The sequence below is a fragment of the Oryza sativa genome, chromosome 1 (genome assembly GCF_034140825.1).
Source record: "Oryza sativa Japonica Group chromosome 1, ASM3414082v1".
Taxonomy (NCBI): Eukaryota; Viridiplantae; Streptophyta; class Magnoliopsida; order Poales; family Poaceae; genus Oryza; species Oryza sativa.
The window spans coordinates 2,773,641-2,790,683 of record NC_089035.1 but is presented as its reverse complement, the minus strand read 5'-3'; the positions used below and the strand labels follow the sequence as shown (position 1 = coordinate 2,790,683).

Genomic DNA, 17,043 nt, shown 5'->3' with positions numbered 1-17,043 from the left:
TTATATTGACATCATATATTTATTTTATTCTTTTTTCCTCTTATATTAATATGATGAACTAAAAATTAATTATATTTTTAAAGATTATCTTTCAAATATATGTTGTTTTACTTAAAAATCAAGCTCGGCAGTCGAGCTCGAGCCGAGCCTATCAGAAAGCTTGAACATTTTATAGGCTCGGCTCGAGCTTGTATCGAGCTCGAGCCTAGGCAGACAAGCTCGCTCGAGCTCGGCTCGTTGACAACCCTACACATCGGTATTAAAAAAGTGAGTGGATATTGAGGAAAAGTTATGATTCGTGAGGAGAAAAAAATATAGGTAGAGATAAAATGGAGAATACTCCATTTTGGGACAAGTTGAGAAGTGATAGAAATAGCTTTAGAGCTAATCAAATGACTTGTGACTTGTGATTTGGTTAAGATGGGAGAATAGGTGGAAAATAGTTTTATTTTAGGATAAGTTTAAGTGATAGAAATAGTTTTATTTTAGAACAGAGAGATCTAATCAAATGAAAATTCAGAATTTGAATGTTTGACGCAATTGTACTGATTCAATGGCGTGATTCTAACTCATCAAAAGCAATAACCCATCAGATTTTTTTTTAAAATAATATTTCGATTTAGTGCTACTTGTTGTTGGGATATCACTTTCCAAATTAAGCCGCAGGAATTACCTTTTTCTTGTAAGTAAAGAAGAAACAGAGTACACAGCAGATTGACAGGTCTACAGATGTGTATACTATTGTCAGATTTATGAGATCACAAAATTTAAATTCTGACAGTTGATCTTCTTAAGAGTGACAAAATATCAGATAATTTTTTTTGCAAGAAAGAAATAGAGAAAATAATCTGCACCTGCAAAGAATATTATGGTGTGGACAGTGTGGCAAGCAGTGGACTGCGTAGCCGCAGCGGCAGCTTGATCACAGAATCAGCTGGGAAAACAACCATTGGCAGAATCAGGAGCTCTGATCTTTCAGAGTTGTGACAAACTGATTTTTTTTAAAAAAAAATTGATCACGTCATTATAAATTTTGCAATTTTACAATTTGGCATTACTATTTGCCTATATACATGTTGAAATTGAAAAATATGACACTAACATTGAAAACTGAAATATCCCTTGGCTGTATTTTTCAATTTTTGGGACCAAAATACCCAATCTTCTCCGTTCATCCTCTCATGTACCTCCAGTCATCTTCTCCACCAAACCACCCATGGCTGCCCCGTGCTCGAGCGCCACAGCCGGCCGTTCCACTGCTGTACAAATTTTGAAGAATTTCCATATAAACTTGTTCAGCTTTCACATGAATCGTGTAAGAATTTCGGCTGTCTAAACGGGGGCCTAATCGATGCCGTGGCGCGCCATGCATGCGCCATCACATTCCGGCAGGTCTGCCGCCTTTCCTCGGGTCGCTGACGGCGGTGAGCATCCCGTGGAAGACGTTCCCGCCGCCGTGCTGCCGACGGTCGGCGGCCGAGCCGACCGGCGCCAGCAAGTCCTGCACGATGAACTGGCAGACGGCGCCGGAGCCCGTGCTCCTCAGCCGGTGGCCCCTCCGCCGCAGGAACTCCCTCGCCTCGCCGCTGAGCTCGATCACCTCGCCGCCGACCACCGTCTCGTTCTCGTACACCACCACGTTCGGCACCAGCTGCATTATATATACCACCGACCAGACAGTAATTATGAGATTGATTTTTGTGCATGTCCGTTCGAAAAGTTATAAAAAAATTTAAAAGAATTTGTCAAGATAGATCAATATACAATATATCTTTTCACAAATATGTGAATTAAAATTCGACATATACAATTCGAAAAAAATAAAAATAATTACCATAATGTGTTCTATTTATAGTCAAATTTGTTATTTTTTTTTAATTGTATAAGTTAAATTTGAATTTGTATTATTTGTGAGGTGACATATTATATAACGATCTATTTCTACTAATTTTTTTAAATTTTTTTGATAACTTTTTAAAGCGACATGTAAAAGTGAGAGATATCCTAATTGAGTTTCCCAGTAATTAATTAATTGCTGTTTATTAATCGACGAGATTAAGGTAATTAATTGATGCATGCGTGCTTGCCTTGTGGTAGACTCTGGGATGCTGGACGGCGGCGAGCGGGTGCATGCCGACGATGAAATGGTTCACGAACACCTGGGCCGCCGTCGCGATGATGTTCGTCCCGCCACTGCCGCCGACTACTCCGGCGAGCTGTCCGTTCTGCACAGATAGCACTGCAGTGGTCAGCATCGGCGAGCTCGTCAGCGTCAGCGAAATGGTTAGTAGTTACTACTATATGCTTGCCTTTAGTATGATCGTCGGCGTCATGGAGGAGAGAGGCCGTTTTCCCGGAGCGATGAAGTTCGCCGGCGCCGGCGGGAGGTGGTCCGGCGTCCGCTCCGCCGGCACGGAGAAGTCGTCCATCTCGTTGTTCAGCACGATGCCCGTCGACGGCGACAGCACGTGCGCCCCGAAGTAAGAGTTCACCGTCGTCGTCATCGCCACCGCGTTCCGGTCGCCGTCGACGACGCAGAGGTGGCTCGTCCCGTGGTCATTCAGCTGGCTCCATCTGATCACACAAAAACCAAAATCTCATCACTAAAACTGCTCTAGCTAACTTCTGAAAGAAACGTTCATTTCTGAGATGAGAATTACTTTGGGAAGTAGTAACTGGGAGGGAACGTAGTGTTGTCGACGATCCGCTGCCGGATTTTGTCGGCGAACGCCGGCGAGAGCATCTGGGAGACGTTGCCGGCGACGTTGACGTAGTCAGGGTCGCCGAGAGCCATCCTGATGGCCAGCATGTGCTTCAGCGCCTCGATGAACCGGTGCACGCCAAGAAACCCTTTCAAGAACTCGAGCGATTTGTATCCATCCAAGATGTTCAAAACCTGCGATTAATCATGTCAAGTTTGATATGGATCGATCGAGGGATGAACAAATAATCGAAATTGACTGGGAATTTGATACTGACCAGAGCCATTCCGACTGTGCCGCTGGAAGGCGGCGGCATGCCGAGGAAAGTGTATCCCATGGCGTCGGCGCGCATGGCGTCGCTCACCTCGACCTTGTACGCCCTCAGGTCGTCCACCGTCGCGATGCCCCCGGCGCGCCGCACGTCGGCGACGAACCTCTCGCCGATGGCGCCGCCGTAGAACGCCTCGACGCCGCCGCTGGCGACGGCCTCAAGCGTGTCCGCGAGCGCCGGGTTGCGGCACACCTCGCCGGCGGCGAGGATCCTCCCCTGCGGCGCGAACACGGCGCGGAGGCCCGGGTCGGCGAGCACGTCCCGCTCCGCCTCCTTGAGCGCGCCGGCGACGGGCGGCACCACCGTGAAGCCGTCCCGCGCTAGCTTGATCGCCGGCGCGAAGAGGTCCTTCCACGGCAGCCTGCCGTAGCGGGACCACGCGGCGTGGAGGCCGGCGAGCTCGCCGGGGACGCCCATGGCGAGCGCGCCCTTGTACTTGGAGGTCGGGTTGCCCGCGTACATGTCCTGTCAGACACAAAAACCACCATTTCAGCATGTCATTTTGGGAAATCAAATGTAACAATTTCCTATTTTTGAATTTTGGCTCGAACATCCTTTTTGAGTGCCTCTCAGTTTGATCGAATTAAGAACATAATTTATCTTAAATTTTGAGTTTTAATGCTGAAATTTGGAGTCCATGGTCATGCGAATTTTCACCAACTTCAGATGGAGATTTACAAATAGAATTGAATAAAATGTATTTCTCCTTTTACTACTATATTGGAGTGTTAGACTTTTGTCTAATCATAGTTAGCTTCTATGAGCTCAATGTTGAGTGAACAATATTTGTAATAATTGGTTGTAGCATCTTTTGAAGTAACGACCAGATGTTATTTTCATTATCTAAAAAAATATGTATGAGCATAATTAAAATTTAATTTTCCACTTTTTAATTATGCTCTTCACAAAAAACATCATACTTGAAAATAGAAAGGTCTAAGGTTGCATTTGTATGTGTAACTTGCTTGAGCTTTTCACCTGTACGTAAAACTGAGAAGAGGAATTAGAGTATAATTAATTAAGTATTAATTATTAAAAAAAGTAGAGAGTTGATTTTTTTTATTTTTTAAGAAACTTTGATGTATAAAGTTTTCAAAAAACACATTGTTTAGCCTGTTTAGCAGTTCAGGAAATGCACCAACGAAAAATAAGAAAGTTGTTGTATAGAGTTGCTCAAAAGAACGCAACATAAATAATGAAGATGAACCATACCATACTAAACTATTTGTATGAAATTGTGGCGATGGAATCTACACTGTTACACCATAAACATTTCCCTACATGCCAACCAACTCGTGAAGCATGTGAGGAGATGAAAATGACAAATCTAGATCGAGTCTGAACAAATTCTGTCTTTTTTATTCAACCCGAACAACTGAACCTGTATTTTATTATTATCTAAAAAATCTGAACCTTTCTTCCCAACTGGCAACCGCAATGGGGTAACTGGTAGGAGTATCGCAAAGTGCAGAAAAAAAAAAGACCAATGTTGAAGCAACCAAATCAATTAGACCATGCTGATTGCCCATGTGAAACACAGTGTCTTACAGAAAATGACCATTTTTTTGGGATCAGATCACGGATCATGCTGTAGTTGATAATGCAATGCACATTGCACACTTGCACAGAGGCATGCCTCTCAGTGAAATGAATTTGCAATGAGCTAAAAAAAACTCAAAGTCAAATGCTGATTATGTCTTCTAGCTATGGTGACGTTTTACACGAGACATGCCGTTCGCTAAACAAAATGAAACAATGTGGTGTAATACGGAAATATTAGGGAGGGTCAGCTTAGATACCGAGTGAACCATAGTTAATCAGGAGTAAAAAAGATAAGTACAGTGGTTTTTGTGCAAACTGCAATATAAAGCCATTCGGAAAAGAACAGGATTGCTGATTGGACTTGGAGAGGAACGTCAGGTGCCTATCATTTGCGTAAGCAAGCGTGGCCCACCAGACAGTGACCTGTACCCAACCAGCGCATCGCACTAGGCCGTGGGCCCCACATGTCATGCACTCAGGATTGCAGTAAAAAAAGTTTTGCTTTTTCTTTTTTTTTTTAATTTTTACTGCGGCGCTCTAGTTGGTGACGAGGAGTAACGTACTCACCGGCGTGGCCGCGGCCGGCGCGGTCTCGCGGGCGTCGAAGGCGACGGCGTCGCCGGAGGCGGCGTCCCTGGTGACGATGAACGCGCCGCCGCCGACGCCGCTCGACATCGGGTGCACCACGCCGAGGCAGAGCGCCGCCGCCACGGCCGCGTCCGCCGCGTGCCCGCCGGCGCGCAGCGCCGCGGCGCCCACCTCCGAGCACCTCCCGTCGTCCGCCGCCACCGCGCCCACCCCGGCCTCCACCTCGTGCGGGCTCAGCCCCACGCCCCCGCCGCCGCCGCCGGACACCACCCTGCTCCGATCACCGCCTTGCTCCGCTCCCCCCGAGCTCAGGAGCAGCAGCACGACGCACGCCACGGCGAGCAGCGCCACGGCGATGGCGAGCGCGGTCCACGGGCGGCGGCGCCGACTGCCCTGAGAAGAAACCGGGCCGCCGCCGAGGAGGGGGTTCTCCAGGCCGCCGCGCGCGGCCATGGCTGGGTAGCTGCCGCCGGATAGCCGGAGATCCTGGTGGGGATTCCAAGGTAGGACAGAGAGGGGAGGGATTTCTTGGATAGCGACTTGGCGAGAGCTTGTCGCACTGTGGTGTTGGGTGGCTTGTGTGCTTGAGACACTTGGATATTTATATTTAGTGACTGTCTGTCCAGCTGGCCAATGATTCTATAGAGCTTGTTCTAACTTGGATTGTTTCTAGTACTATATTTTTAACGACTCAAAGCTGGAGTAGTAATTACTTATCAGATGGAAATTCAGAAGTTGAATGCTTGACGCAACTGTACTGATTGGATGGCAAGAGTAATTCTAACACATTAGAGTGAATCTGGACATACCTTACGTTCAGATTGGTTTATTTTAGAACGGAGGGACTATGGATAAAAAAAAATTTGAACTCTGACCATTAATCTGCTTGAGTGTCAAAACATCAAGTTCTCAAATGTGTACTACTAGTATTATTTTTGTTGCAAGGAAGAAACAGAGAAAAGAATATGCAGATGCAAAGAATATTGTGGCGTGGTGTGTGTGAGATGGTGCAGCAACCATTGGCAGAATCAGGAAAACAGATTCTTTCAGAGTTGTGACGGACTGATATTTATTACGTTTATTTATGCTTAGAAAACCCAGCATCTGAATATCTGATAAGCACCTTGGATCTCCGTCTGGCTATCACTATTTTAGCCTTTAATTTCATTTCCCTATTTTTTAATAAATGAAACTTTTATTGATCTCAAACAGTTCTCCGCAAAAAAATATTAAAGGCTAAAATATACTACCCATTACAAAATATAGCAACTTTTAGCTATAAATATACCTCATCCCACAATATAATAATTTTTAGCTACGAATTAGACATGCCATTTGAGCGGAGCGACCAACCAACTTGGCGAGGCGAGTGAGACGACCAGAGTCGGTGTAATCGCGTCTCAGCAATTTGTCGCTGTCAAGTGTCAACTACTCCGGTCCAGGGGCATGACTTGTTGGTAATCCATGCGTCTCAGCTTCTCTTTGCTGCACCTTCTGTCATTTTCTAATTAAACGGTTGATATGTGTTATTCCTTAATTTATGGGTTAGTTATTACTAACATAGTACGGAGTACTCCGTAAGTAGTACTAGTATTTATGGTTTTTGCGAATTGCAAGCAGATTTCTGGATTTTTCACATTTTGGTCCTTTTAAAAAACTTATTTCGCAAATAGACCCCTAAAAAAACTTATTCTAAAAATGGTCCTTTTTAGGCGCCAGAATAGCTGGCTCCCCCCCCCCCGGCCGAAATTTTTTATTTTTGTTTTATTTGTTTGATATTTTTTTCACGCTTAGGGACACACAAAAACCAACCATAGAAAAATTGAACTCAAATGGACGTAATATGTGACCTGTAGAATTTTTCCACTCCTCTCCTCTCTCTCCAAACCAGTGCAAAGGAGAGATGTGCAACTTTTTTATTTTTATTTTTATTTTTTGATATTTTTTTCACACTTAGGAACTCACAGGAATCAACCATGTAAAAAATAAACTCAAACGGACGAAATATGTGGCATGTGGAATTTTCCAAAGTTCTACCGAAAAACTTCTCCTCGAAAACACAATCTTACAAGCGGAATTTGGAGGTTTTAATATCGCCGAACCCGGCAAAGCGGGGAGAATCGGATGTAATATTTTCTGTAGATGTCCGTGCATATATTATTTGCCTGATTCCGAGTTCGTATGAGAAAGTTACGCCTATTTTAATAGATGACATATTTTGTCCGTTTCGATAGAGTTTTGGAAAATTCTACAAGTCACATATTTTGTCCGTTTGAGTTTATTTTTTATACGGTTGGTTCCTATGTTCTCCTAAGTGTGAAAAAAATATCAAAAAAATGAAATAAAAATAAAAAAAATTGCATCTTTATGTACTGTTTAACTTATATATGTCATTTCATGTGGTTATATTTTGAATTAGATTAAGTAATTTCATATAGTGGTAGAGTGTATTATGTTTAACATGCTGATCAAAGGGTTTTACTAAAGGAATTATGGTCTAATTTTAGTGAAGGTGCAAAGTAGACTAAGTGGTATGCTAGCTATTTTCAGACTTAGTTAAGTGGTAGTTCGAGTTTAAATTTTTTTTGTGGTTGGTTGTATCGTGATCCTAAGTGTGAAAAAACATCCGAAAAAATAAAATAAAAATGACACCGTTGCAACTCCATACAGAGAAACAGGAATGGAGGCGGCGGCGCCAGCATGGCTGGCGCCCTCCTCCTGCCACGTCGGTTCGCGTGCACCACGGTGGCAGGAGGACGGCGCCAGCCTCTCTGGCGCCGTCCCGTTGGATGACGGCGCCAGCCACTCTGGCGCCCAAAAAAGGACCATTTCTGGGATAAGTTTTTTCAGGGGTCTATTTGCGAAATAAGTTTTTTAAAAGGACCAAAATGTGAAAAATCCAGAGCAGATTTCCAGTGAACGACACCATGGTTTTTGTAACTTTTTTTTCCTTCTGCATATATACGTAGGTTACACGAAGGATTTGCGACACAGAACTCAAATTCTGCGTGAAAATTGCGTGCCAAACTTCTAGTTTTTGTTTGTTCCTTTCTGTATCAGACTATGTTCGTTTTGGGCTTGTTACCAAGCTGGGTAATGATTAATGAAAGTTGCCTGTTGTCAAAATTAAAAAAAATGCGTGCCAAAGCAACGGTGTGGAATTGATCAATCGTGCACACAAAGTTTGCCTCAAATGTGAAAAGTGCAAACAAAGTATGGCACAGACATCTCAGGCACAATAATTGTAGCCAGCAGATTCGACAAGCTGCAGTTGAGCTAATGATATATTGTCTCCAACCAAACCAAACACCTCTTCATCGAATTATTAGGATTTGGCCTTATTAGTATAATTGCTCAGAATCACAGAAATTGGCTCAAAGATTTAAAGTAGACGTAAGTTCAGCAATGTATTTTTTTTTCCTCACCTTTTCTAGGCGACTGGATTGTTCTAACTTCTGCAATATACTCCGCAAAGAATGTTATTAGGTTACAAGAGGGAAATAAATGCATGTAGAGCATGAATTATGCAATTCCTGCGTGAGTTTGGTACCCACATTGCAGAGTAGCACAAGAATAATTTGTGTACTACTCTTATGTTGTAGCACATACTCAAGCCATGCCTATCCTCTCAAACCTATTGTAGTGTACTGAACTATTTTCATCTTGCTGTGTGCCAGCAAAACACCTGTACCACTGGAATGTTTCGTGTCTGTCCTGCACCTGAAGATTAGCCTTCCCAACTGATCATCAAAATTGTGTCCGAGATCAACTACACAACCGTACTGGCCAACTGAATTAACCTGTATTTGTAAATGTACATGACATTAACACCAATTGATCAAGGACATATGATAAGATAGAGTATAAACCTTTCTTTTTTGCCACTTAAAAAACATGAACTCCAGAATTCAAATAAGCTAGTGAGCTTCTTTATAAAAAGGTGTTTGTGTGTTCATAGTACTTACCAGTAATGACAAAAATGAAATCCAATCAGGTTCTGTCACACCTACTGAACCATGCGCTTCCTCTTTGATCTTTTGCCCTTCTTTCCGGAGTAATTTGGAAGTTTCTTGTTGCTACTGGAATTGTATCTTTCCTCAGGTCCTCCCTGCTGTCCGTTTTACATCAGTAATTGAAATTTGTTATGATTCACACGGACTATTTTAAGGGGAATAGTGATTTTCTAAGATGACTAGCTTGAACTGTCTACTACACAGTGCTCCAGCAGGACAAATGAATGGTAAAAAAAGATTGAGTACCTCTTCAGTAGTCTCATCATCCGACTCTTCATCCTCTGATGTTGAGGCTGAAAGATCTGAATCTCCTGCAGCAAGCGCTTTGTTGCCTTTTCTCTTGCTCTCCTCTTCTTTCAGCTGTTTAAATCTATTCAAGATATTTTTGTAAAAATCAAAACCAGAATATAATAGGGTTAAAAGCCATGTGAGGTTCAAAAGCACCTTTCACCAGGTTGGGCTGGTTGAGCACTCGTACGTTTTGCTCGTCCTGCAGTAATTATCCCACTACCCCCCTGATTGACAACAGGCTTTGCTCCTCCCAGTTTCCGTAACCAAACTTGCTGGGCTGTGCTGAGGATATTATTTGTGAACCTGATAGCAAACATGGAGTCAATACACATATTGGATTTGATCAATTGCAAGAAGTTAATGAGCAGTGGAGGAGTCCCACAATCTCTATGAGGCATAGCACTATAGCATGGAACATGACTGAAACACTCATACAACTAATAGCAAATGCACATACCAATAAATGGACAACCCTGACGGCACTGACAAAGAGAACCACCCTATCATAAATGGAAGAAATTTCAAAACAAGCAGTGTGTTCTTCTGCGATGGATCATCAGTCTGCAGAAAAAAAGGATCAAATTGCCAGCCACTCATAGCTTGTATAGTGGCAATATGACAGATGATATAGTAATTTAGAGCACCGCTCGTCTGCTCACCTGGGGTGGCTTCATGATTTCCATAGAGACAAACTGAGAAGCAACAAGTAGCACAGGCAACACAAGATAACATATCGTGTCATGCCAGCCTAATGGAGGATGGCCATCCTGCACAATTCATTTAAGTTGTAAGTATGATTTACCATCTCAATATTATGCAAGTACATGAGTAATATGCTGTTTTACTATCATGTCTCTACAGGACTATAAATTGGTATGCCACGCCATTTATTTCAACCAGAGTTCTAAATAATAGGCAACAAAATGCGAGGTGCAAATAGCTAAGCTTCTTGTTGCTTGATTGCTTAAATGACTATGGGCAGAAACGTGACACTAATCTAACTTGACGGGTATGTCAAAGTCAAATAAGGGGGGAAAATGAGGTTAAATTCGCTCAAGTGCACTATAAACCTGATTTTCCTAGATCAGCAATGAAATTGTTGATATATGTTAACGTGTGATCAATTTTATTACCACAAAAGGCAAGAGCCAAGAAATGCCAGCACCACTTTGCCGAGCAGCAATTGTTGTAGGGCCTCCCAAAGATGGAATCCAGAAAAATCCTTCTGTCAGTAATCCCTTCAGAGAAATATAAGCCACTTAGAACAAAATCCTCTTAATGAAGCAAATATTAGGAAGCAGGATTTGAGTTTTACCTCGTTTGCTACATTTGAAAGGGCTTGGTAGAGGCCAATCCAGACAGGTATTGTTGCCAAAGTTGGAAAACATCCTGGAAGAGAAACCATAATATCAAAACACTATATCACAAAAGCAATCTCACTTAAAACTTTAAAAAGCCAACAATTGGTTTTGCAAGCACATGATGGCAATAGATGCATTATGTCGAGAAATAGAAAATATGATCAACTAATAAATAACAAACTCATACAAAAAAGATGCAATGGAACAATTCAACTATCAAAGTTAATAGGCTAAAGAATGGAGAAGTAAGCGACCTGCCAGAGGGTTGACTCCAGCTTGCTTGTATAACCGAGCAGTCTCAAGCTGTATCCTTTCCTAATAAGAGTTATGTAGGAGTGATAGATCAGAAATGCCCAAAGATATGTGCTTGAAAATATAAAACACAACAGTGAAATAAGAACATTTTTTGGGAAGATAGTTCTACCTTCTATCGTTAAAATATGCAAAACATATATCCAGAAACAAACCTCAGTGTTCCTACTTTAATATCCATGGCGTGCGTAAAAGATAAACAAAACAAACCTGATTTCCTGCATATCTCTGTTGAATTGCTTTGATCTGTGGCTGTAAATTCTGCATAGCCAGAGTTGATTCGACCTAAAAAAAGAGAGGAAAAACAGCACAACTCTCAACCCACCATATCCATGTTACTCATTAATTAAAAAATAGACCAGATTTTATCATTTACCTGTTGTTTCGTTAAAGGTAATGTTGCAGCCTTCACAATAACAGTGAGAAGAATGATGGCGAATCCATAAGAGTACGGCACATGAACAGCTGACAGGCCATCCTTCAGCACCTGTATGGTGATACTCACATAGTATCAGCATTCCGGAGCCGATGAATGCTATGCAATAAAATCCTAACAGTTCTTGAATTGTAACATTTCATATCAAAACCTGTGGATAGGAAAATGCTAAACAATGCACGCCTGGTCATAACTAGATATAAGTTACTTAAAAATAACCATGCCGGGTTGCCGTCTGCTCAATGTTTAGTAAGTTTCAGAGCATGGAGGCGTCATAATTAAGTGCATGCACATCTACTCCTGCACTCTCCACGAACTTACATGACTCCAAATCTCCAATTCCCCAACCAATTCACCAGACCAACTTTTGCAACTCAGGGATATATCCATTAACCAATCTTAGCAATCCTGAACCTGAACTCCTAAAGTGACTTGGATTCCTATAGGTTTGGGAGAAGACGGCGGCGCTTACCTTAAGCACGACCTCCAAGGCCTCGGAGATGAACCCGAACCACCCCCCGTTCTTCTGCGCCACCGACGCCGCCGCTTCACCGCCACCACCACCGCCACCCCCTCCTCCTCCCGCCGCCGCGTCCGCCGCGACGACAGCGGCGTCGGCGAGCGTGTAGAGCGCCGCCTCGGCGCGCTCCAGCGCGGCGTGGAGGTCGAGCCCCGCGATCGAGTCGAGCCCGTGGAGGCTCGCCCTCACCCTGCACGCCGACGCGCGGCGGCCCCCGTGCCTCCGCAGCGAAGGCAGCGTCAGCATAGGCAGCCTCGCGGCGGCGGCGCGGGGCTGCAGCGAGGGGAGCAGCGACGAGGAGAGGAGCGCCTTGGCCATCGCGGGGGGTGCGGGAGGGAGGGGGGTTTAGAGGGGGGGGGGGTCTAGGGTTTCATGCACGAACGCCGAGGCGGAGGAGGAGGAGGAGGGTGGAGGTGGGGGGTGGGGGGTGGTGAGTGGTGGTGGTGCGAGAGGAGGAAGAAGAGGTAGTCGTTGGAGGGGAAGAGGCGGAGGTGGGGGATGCTTTATCTTCTTCCTCCTTTCCGCGCTCTTTTGCTGTGGACTCGGTGCACAACTCCACTTCGCCACTTCATCAAAGCGGCTCACTACTACAGTGTACGTAATACTCCCTCTGTCCTAAATGAAACTAAAACTGTATGTAATATTTTCTATTATAATATAGAGTCTATTATGATACATTATACTTGAAAACGTCCCATCCAATTTTATATTCTAATATTTTAGAATAGGTAGTAATGATTTTTCGAGGTTTTGACACGAATAACGTTTCCGTTCCGTGTCGAAACCTCGAAAAATTTGTAAGATGGTTTTCGCCTAAGCACCGGATCCTGATCCATGTGGATATAACGGTTTTTGTCAATTTTTTTATAACTTTTCGTTTAATTTTGGTCAAATTGACTGTTTCAGATTTGAACCATTCTAAATTTCAGTCATAACACTATCAAAACCTCGAATTTTTGCGGTTTTCAATTGGTTTTTATCGAAAACATGAATCCTAATGTCTACACTTCTGTTCACTTCAGTTCGATTTTAGTGAAAAGCCTCCTTGGGGACAAAAATAAATTTTGAAGGACCTTCGTATACAGGAATTACACTGATCTATGCAGAAACCATTTGAAAAAAAAAATGTATTTCAAAGAAACCCCGAGTATTTCGCAACCAACCTTTTTGGCATATTTTTTCTTTAAACATGCACTATATTCAGATTCAACGATGCAATCGTAATTTCATTACAATCATACCCTACATATCAGTTTTCTGAACGTTATTATCATTTTTTTTCTAAACCCATTTTGACAATTGGGTATAGATCGACCAAATGTAAGGCCCCGTTTGAAACACGTGAACTGTTTCCCTGATTCTTGTGAATATTTTGTGTTTCAAACTTTCAGAATGTGAAATACAAACTGAATTGTGCAGCATTGAACAAAGACCGCACCGGTAATAGTACTACTTTGACAGCACGGTAACAGATGGTCAATGTCTGCTAGTAACAGCCTGGTTTCTGAATGATCGGCCCGGGTGAGAAGAGATTGTTTGCCTGAAGAAAATCGAGTGTGGTCAAGGGACTATCTGAAGAATTCGCGAACATTGTATCAGTGAAAAATTATTCACCATTCGTCAGAAAGAAAGAAAAGCACACGACAAACAATGAAACAAACATCACTGGGGTTCAGACTTTCAGAACAGAAGCTGTGATTGTTTCACGACCACACACAACCATCGGTCTCAAGCACATTACGCTCCTTTCTCCATGGCTACACAAACTACAGAACTCGTGAGAAGCAGGCCACGGTAGCATGGCTCATTGCTGGCCACACGCAAGCCCGAAAATATCATTTGCTACAGTCCAGGTGAAAAAAAGATCTTTGCTTCACCATAGCATCCAGGAAAGGTGCAATTTACTGTAGCAAAAAAAAAAAAAACAGAAATTTTGATCACTTCAATTCAGGATTCAGCAAACGGGTTCACCAAACGGAATTCGCATAGGAGCATATCGATCATGAAGTTAGTACAGCAATGGGATCGAGTTTTTGGTTTCAGTTGAAAGCGATCCAGCCAGTAGTATTGTAGTACAGCACATTGAAATGATTAAGACAGCGATTACAAACAATTGCTGAAATTGACAACACAGTTCCGAACTTCTAGTCGTAAGTAGCTGTCGACATTATTATGGAGTAATGAACCGTTGAACTTGATCATCAGATATATATACAGAATTTTAACTTTGCCATGTTCCATAGAAATCAAGATCTCCAATATAGTGGTGCTAGTGTAAAAAGTACAGGGGAGAATCAACAAAGTGGTAACTTTTTTGCCTAAATCACCAACACTACTGAGAAAGGAATTTCAGCTAAATGTTTAGCAGCAAAATATCCATGGCATCACTTGTTACTTTCCTGCATATCATGGCATGACACAGGAAGATCTAAAGACTAAACTGTTTTCTGTTCTATGATAAAAGAAGATCGTTTTCACCAAGGTGTGGGGGCCTCATGCAAACCTGGACTTCATGCTCTTCGGGTCCAACTCGGTGCTTGGGGACCATGATTTCCAGTCCAGTGCCAGTCTCGTCATAATACGCTTCGAGCTTTGCATCTTCTGGAATCCTTGTAGCCAAAGGTATCTCTCTCACAAATTCTCCAGGAGGGCAGTGCTCAGGGAAAGGATCAGTCAACTTGAATGTCCTGTCATGTCTCTTAACAAAGGGCATTCGAGCAGTGCTCACACACGATATCTTCACAATGCCATGTGTCAATGTGTTCCTCCAAGAGACCTTGACACTGTGAGGATCAGAGAAGAGCATGCTCACCATGATTAAGTAGCCTTCATCGTCCTCATATATTGTCTTGGCAGCCGTAACAGGTCCACTTGCATGTTTTGCTACACCAGTGAACTCATGCATCCATGACGGCTCACCTGTGTGAACTTCTATCTCTTGCTCTCTGTCAGAACAAGAATTATTTGCCATCACGCAATCCTCATCTGCACCATGAGCAAAGAAGTCCTTCCGTCGCTTGGCGCATTTTGGTGAAAGGTCCATCCCATCGTCTGATGATGGTGGCGTAGAAAGGTTAAGACCTGAACCATTCAGTGCCTTTTTGTGACTGTGAGAGCCATGTGTAATCTTTGATGACAGTGGCAGTGGCCTATCAAGTTCGAAATCAGTGCTTGGAAGATTCCTCCATGATTCAAAGTCACTTGCTTCAGGAGGAATTGAGAAATTAAGTTCTCTTCCTGTAAGTTCCGCCCACCTTTTCATTTCAGCTTCAGGAACAGCTGACAGATTTGGTGAACTCACAATCTCTATCCCATGAAGGCATTGTGGGTTGGACAGCCCTCGATAGTGCTTTCGTTGCATGCGGTGTGACCTTGCAAAGCCCTTATCTGCACTGAATGGAAAGGATGGCTCACCATGCTTGGAATGCCCATTCATGAAGCTCCGGAGCTGCATCTTCCCGAGGGCATTGTCAGGCCGTTCCTTAAAAACCCACATGTACATGTTCTCCATGTCATGCTGCACCAGGAAGACATCAAGGCGAAGATCAGACTTCTCAAAGCCCGAAACGCTCCCAGAAGAGTCCCGTGTCACCTTGCCCTTCGGCTTTTCCACAAGTGCAGGTTTGAAGTAGTGATTGAAGAAGAACCATGCACCCCAAATGCTGTCCCCCCTCTTGGCACACTTCCTCGCACCGACGCCAACCGCAGTGTTGCCATTGCCAGTCAACTTTGGAAGCGTGAGCGCAACCTCAGACTCATAAGTCTGCGTGCCGAGACCGACATCAAGCATGTCGAACTGGTCGATACCCCACGACGGCGGATGCGGCGGCGGTGGTGGTGAGGGGTCTGCAGAAAGGGGCAGGTTAATGTCCGGTGGTCCTGGATGCGCAGATTCACGCCGCGGAATGATGAACAATTCCCTGTCACCACCGCCACCACCACCACCACCACCGGCACCGGTGCTGCCGCCACCTCCACCGCCACCGGAGGAGTCACCCGAGGCCGCGTGCGACCCGGCGGGATCCATGGAGAGGCGGGTGCAGGGATGGCTGTTGGTGTTCTCCATGGACAGGGTGGTGAGGAGGGGCTCTCCCATGGAGAGCTCCCTCCTCTCCTTATCCTTCGTCCTTCCTATTCTCACCTACTTCTCTTCGCTTCCACCTCTTGCTCCTCCTCTATCTACTGCCTCTTCACCTCTTGCCCCATGGGAGGAGAACTCCATGGGAGCATCAAGGATTTCGCATAGCCTTGCCCCATAAAAGATGGAGTTTTCAACCCACCAAATCCACCCACAGATCAAGATTTGCGATGGGGGATCCTTCCTTTGGAGCAAAATTAAGATCTTCGGAGCCAATCCAGCGCTGCAAGCCTAGAAAAATCCAGAGACAAAAAAAAAGAAAAGCAATTTATCAGACTTACTACCAAATTAACAGCATGTTGATGCACACATACCTCGAAATACAGATCAAGTAAAAAAAAACACTTCCTTTCGCTAAAAAGGCCACTCGATTTCCCCACAATACCTCACTAAATTTCGTCACGAAAACAACAATATTTTCTCCAATCAAGCCGTACCACACCTCGAAAATCCCATTAAACACACAAAGAATCCTCGCTGGAAGGTGGAAACGAAGACAAACGAGGAAGAAAGAAAGAAGAAAGAGCAGCTGCCCTTGCTCTGATCTAACCTTTGGGGGAGGAAGCAGCAAGGTTCTAGAAGGCCCCTTGTCCCTTCGGTGAGGAGCTCTCCTGAAGGTTCTGGAGGCTTCGCCTCGCCGGAGCTTCTCGCCGGAAGCGAGGAGGAGAGGGGAGAGAAGGGGAGGAGGGGAACAATGGAGGAAGAGAGAGAGGAGAGAGGAGGGCCCAAAGAAAAGCGAAAACAGGGGTCGCGGGTGTCAACGGGTTACGGATCCAAAAGTCGTTTGCGGGTCGCAGAATGCAACCGTG

General features: G+C 44.2%; 3 protein-coding genes across 4 annotated transcripts; all 3 read right to left on the bottom strand.

Moving 5' to 3' along the window:
* Nucleotides 1–1,103: 1,103 nt before the first annotated feature.
* LOC4324525 (glutathione hydrolase 3) lies at nucleotides 1,104–5,791 on the bottom strand. Its single transcript, XM_015763202.3, has 6 exons — nucleotides 5,143–5,791; nucleotides 2,980–3,498; nucleotides 2,661–2,896; nucleotides 2,310–2,574; nucleotides 2,088–2,225; nucleotides 1,104–1,651 (listed from the first exon to the last, which is right to left on the bottom strand). Exons 1-6 carry the CDS (start codon nucleotides 5,614–5,616, stop codon nucleotides 1,379–1,381), a joined length of 1,905 nt encoding a protein of 634 aa, XP_015618688.1. The 5' UTR covers nucleotides 5,617–5,791; the 3' UTR covers nucleotides 1,104–1,378.
* A 2,753-nt stretch (nucleotides 5,792–8,544) lies between these two features.
* LOC4324524 (inner membrane protein PPF-1, chloroplastic) lies at nucleotides 8,545–12,590 on the bottom strand. 2 transcript variants are annotated; one of them, XM_015785082.3, is made up of 12 exons: nucleotides 12,049–12,590; nucleotides 11,517–11,627; nucleotides 11,351–11,425; nucleotides 11,083–11,143; nucleotides 10,783–10,856; nucleotides 10,601–10,705; nucleotides 10,127–10,234; nucleotides 9,925–10,028; nucleotides 9,621–9,770; nucleotides 9,423–9,546; nucleotides 9,129–9,274; nucleotides 8,545–8,963 (listed from the first exon to the last, which is right to left on the bottom strand). In XM_015785082.3, the coding sequence occupies exons 1-11, from the start codon at nucleotides 12,412–12,414 to the stop codon at nucleotides 9,170–9,172; spliced, it is 1,383 nt and encodes a 460-aa protein (XP_015640568.1). In that variant the 5' UTR covers nucleotides 12,415–12,590; the 3' UTR covers nucleotides 8,545–8,963; nucleotides 9,129–9,169. The 2 variants fall into 2 exon arrangements, with proteins under 2 accessions (XP_015640568.1, XP_015640651.1); XM_015785165.3 differs by having other exon boundaries at nucleotides 9,129–9,271.
* A 1,687-nt stretch (nucleotides 12,591–14,277) lies between these two features.
* On the bottom strand, nucleotides 14,278–16,930 carry LOC4324523 (uncharacterized). The gene is made up of 2 exons (XM_015765957.3): nucleotides 16,785–16,930; nucleotides 14,278–16,465 (listed from the first exon to the last, which is right to left on the bottom strand). The coding sequence occupies exon 2, from the start codon at nucleotides 16,190–16,192 to the stop codon at nucleotides 14,549–14,551; it is 1,644 nt and encodes a 547-aa protein (XP_015621443.1). The 5' UTR covers nucleotides 16,193–16,465; nucleotides 16,785–16,930; the 3' UTR covers nucleotides 14,278–14,548.
* Between the last annotated feature and the right edge of the window lie 113 nt (nucleotides 16,931–17,043).

Excerpts from the sequence above, each read along its gene's own strand:
- LOC4324523 (XM_015765957.3), bottom strand. The coding sequence starts at position 16,192 with ATGGGAGAGCCCCTCCTCACCACCCTGTCCATGGAGAACACCAACAGC.
- LOC4324524 (XM_015785082.3), bottom strand. The coding sequence starts at position 12,414 with ATGGCCAAGGCGCTCCTCTCCTCGTCGCTGCTCCCCTCGCTGCAGCCC. Across the intron at positions 10,857-11,082 it reads TGGAGTCAACCCTCTGGCAG|GATGTTTTCCAACTTTGGCA; the intron begins GTCGCTTACTTC and ends TTTCTCTTCCAG. Across the intron at positions 10,029-10,126 it reads AAATCATGAAGCCACCCCAG|ACTGATGATCCATCGCAGAA; the intron begins GTGAGCAGACGA and ends TTTTTTCTGCAG.
- LOC4324525 (XM_015763202.3), bottom strand. The coding sequence starts at position 5,616 with ATGGCCGCGCGCGGCGGCCTGGAGAACCCCCTCCTCGGCGGCGGCCCG. Across the intron at positions 2,575-2,660 it reads CCCAGTTACTACTTCCCAAA|ATGGAGCCAGCTGAATGACC; the intron begins GTAATTCTCATC and ends TTGTGTGATCAG. Across the intron at positions 1,652-2,087 it reads ATCCCAGAGTCTACCACAAG|CTGGTGCCGAACGTGGTGGT; the intron begins GCAAGCACGCAT and ends TATATAATGCAG.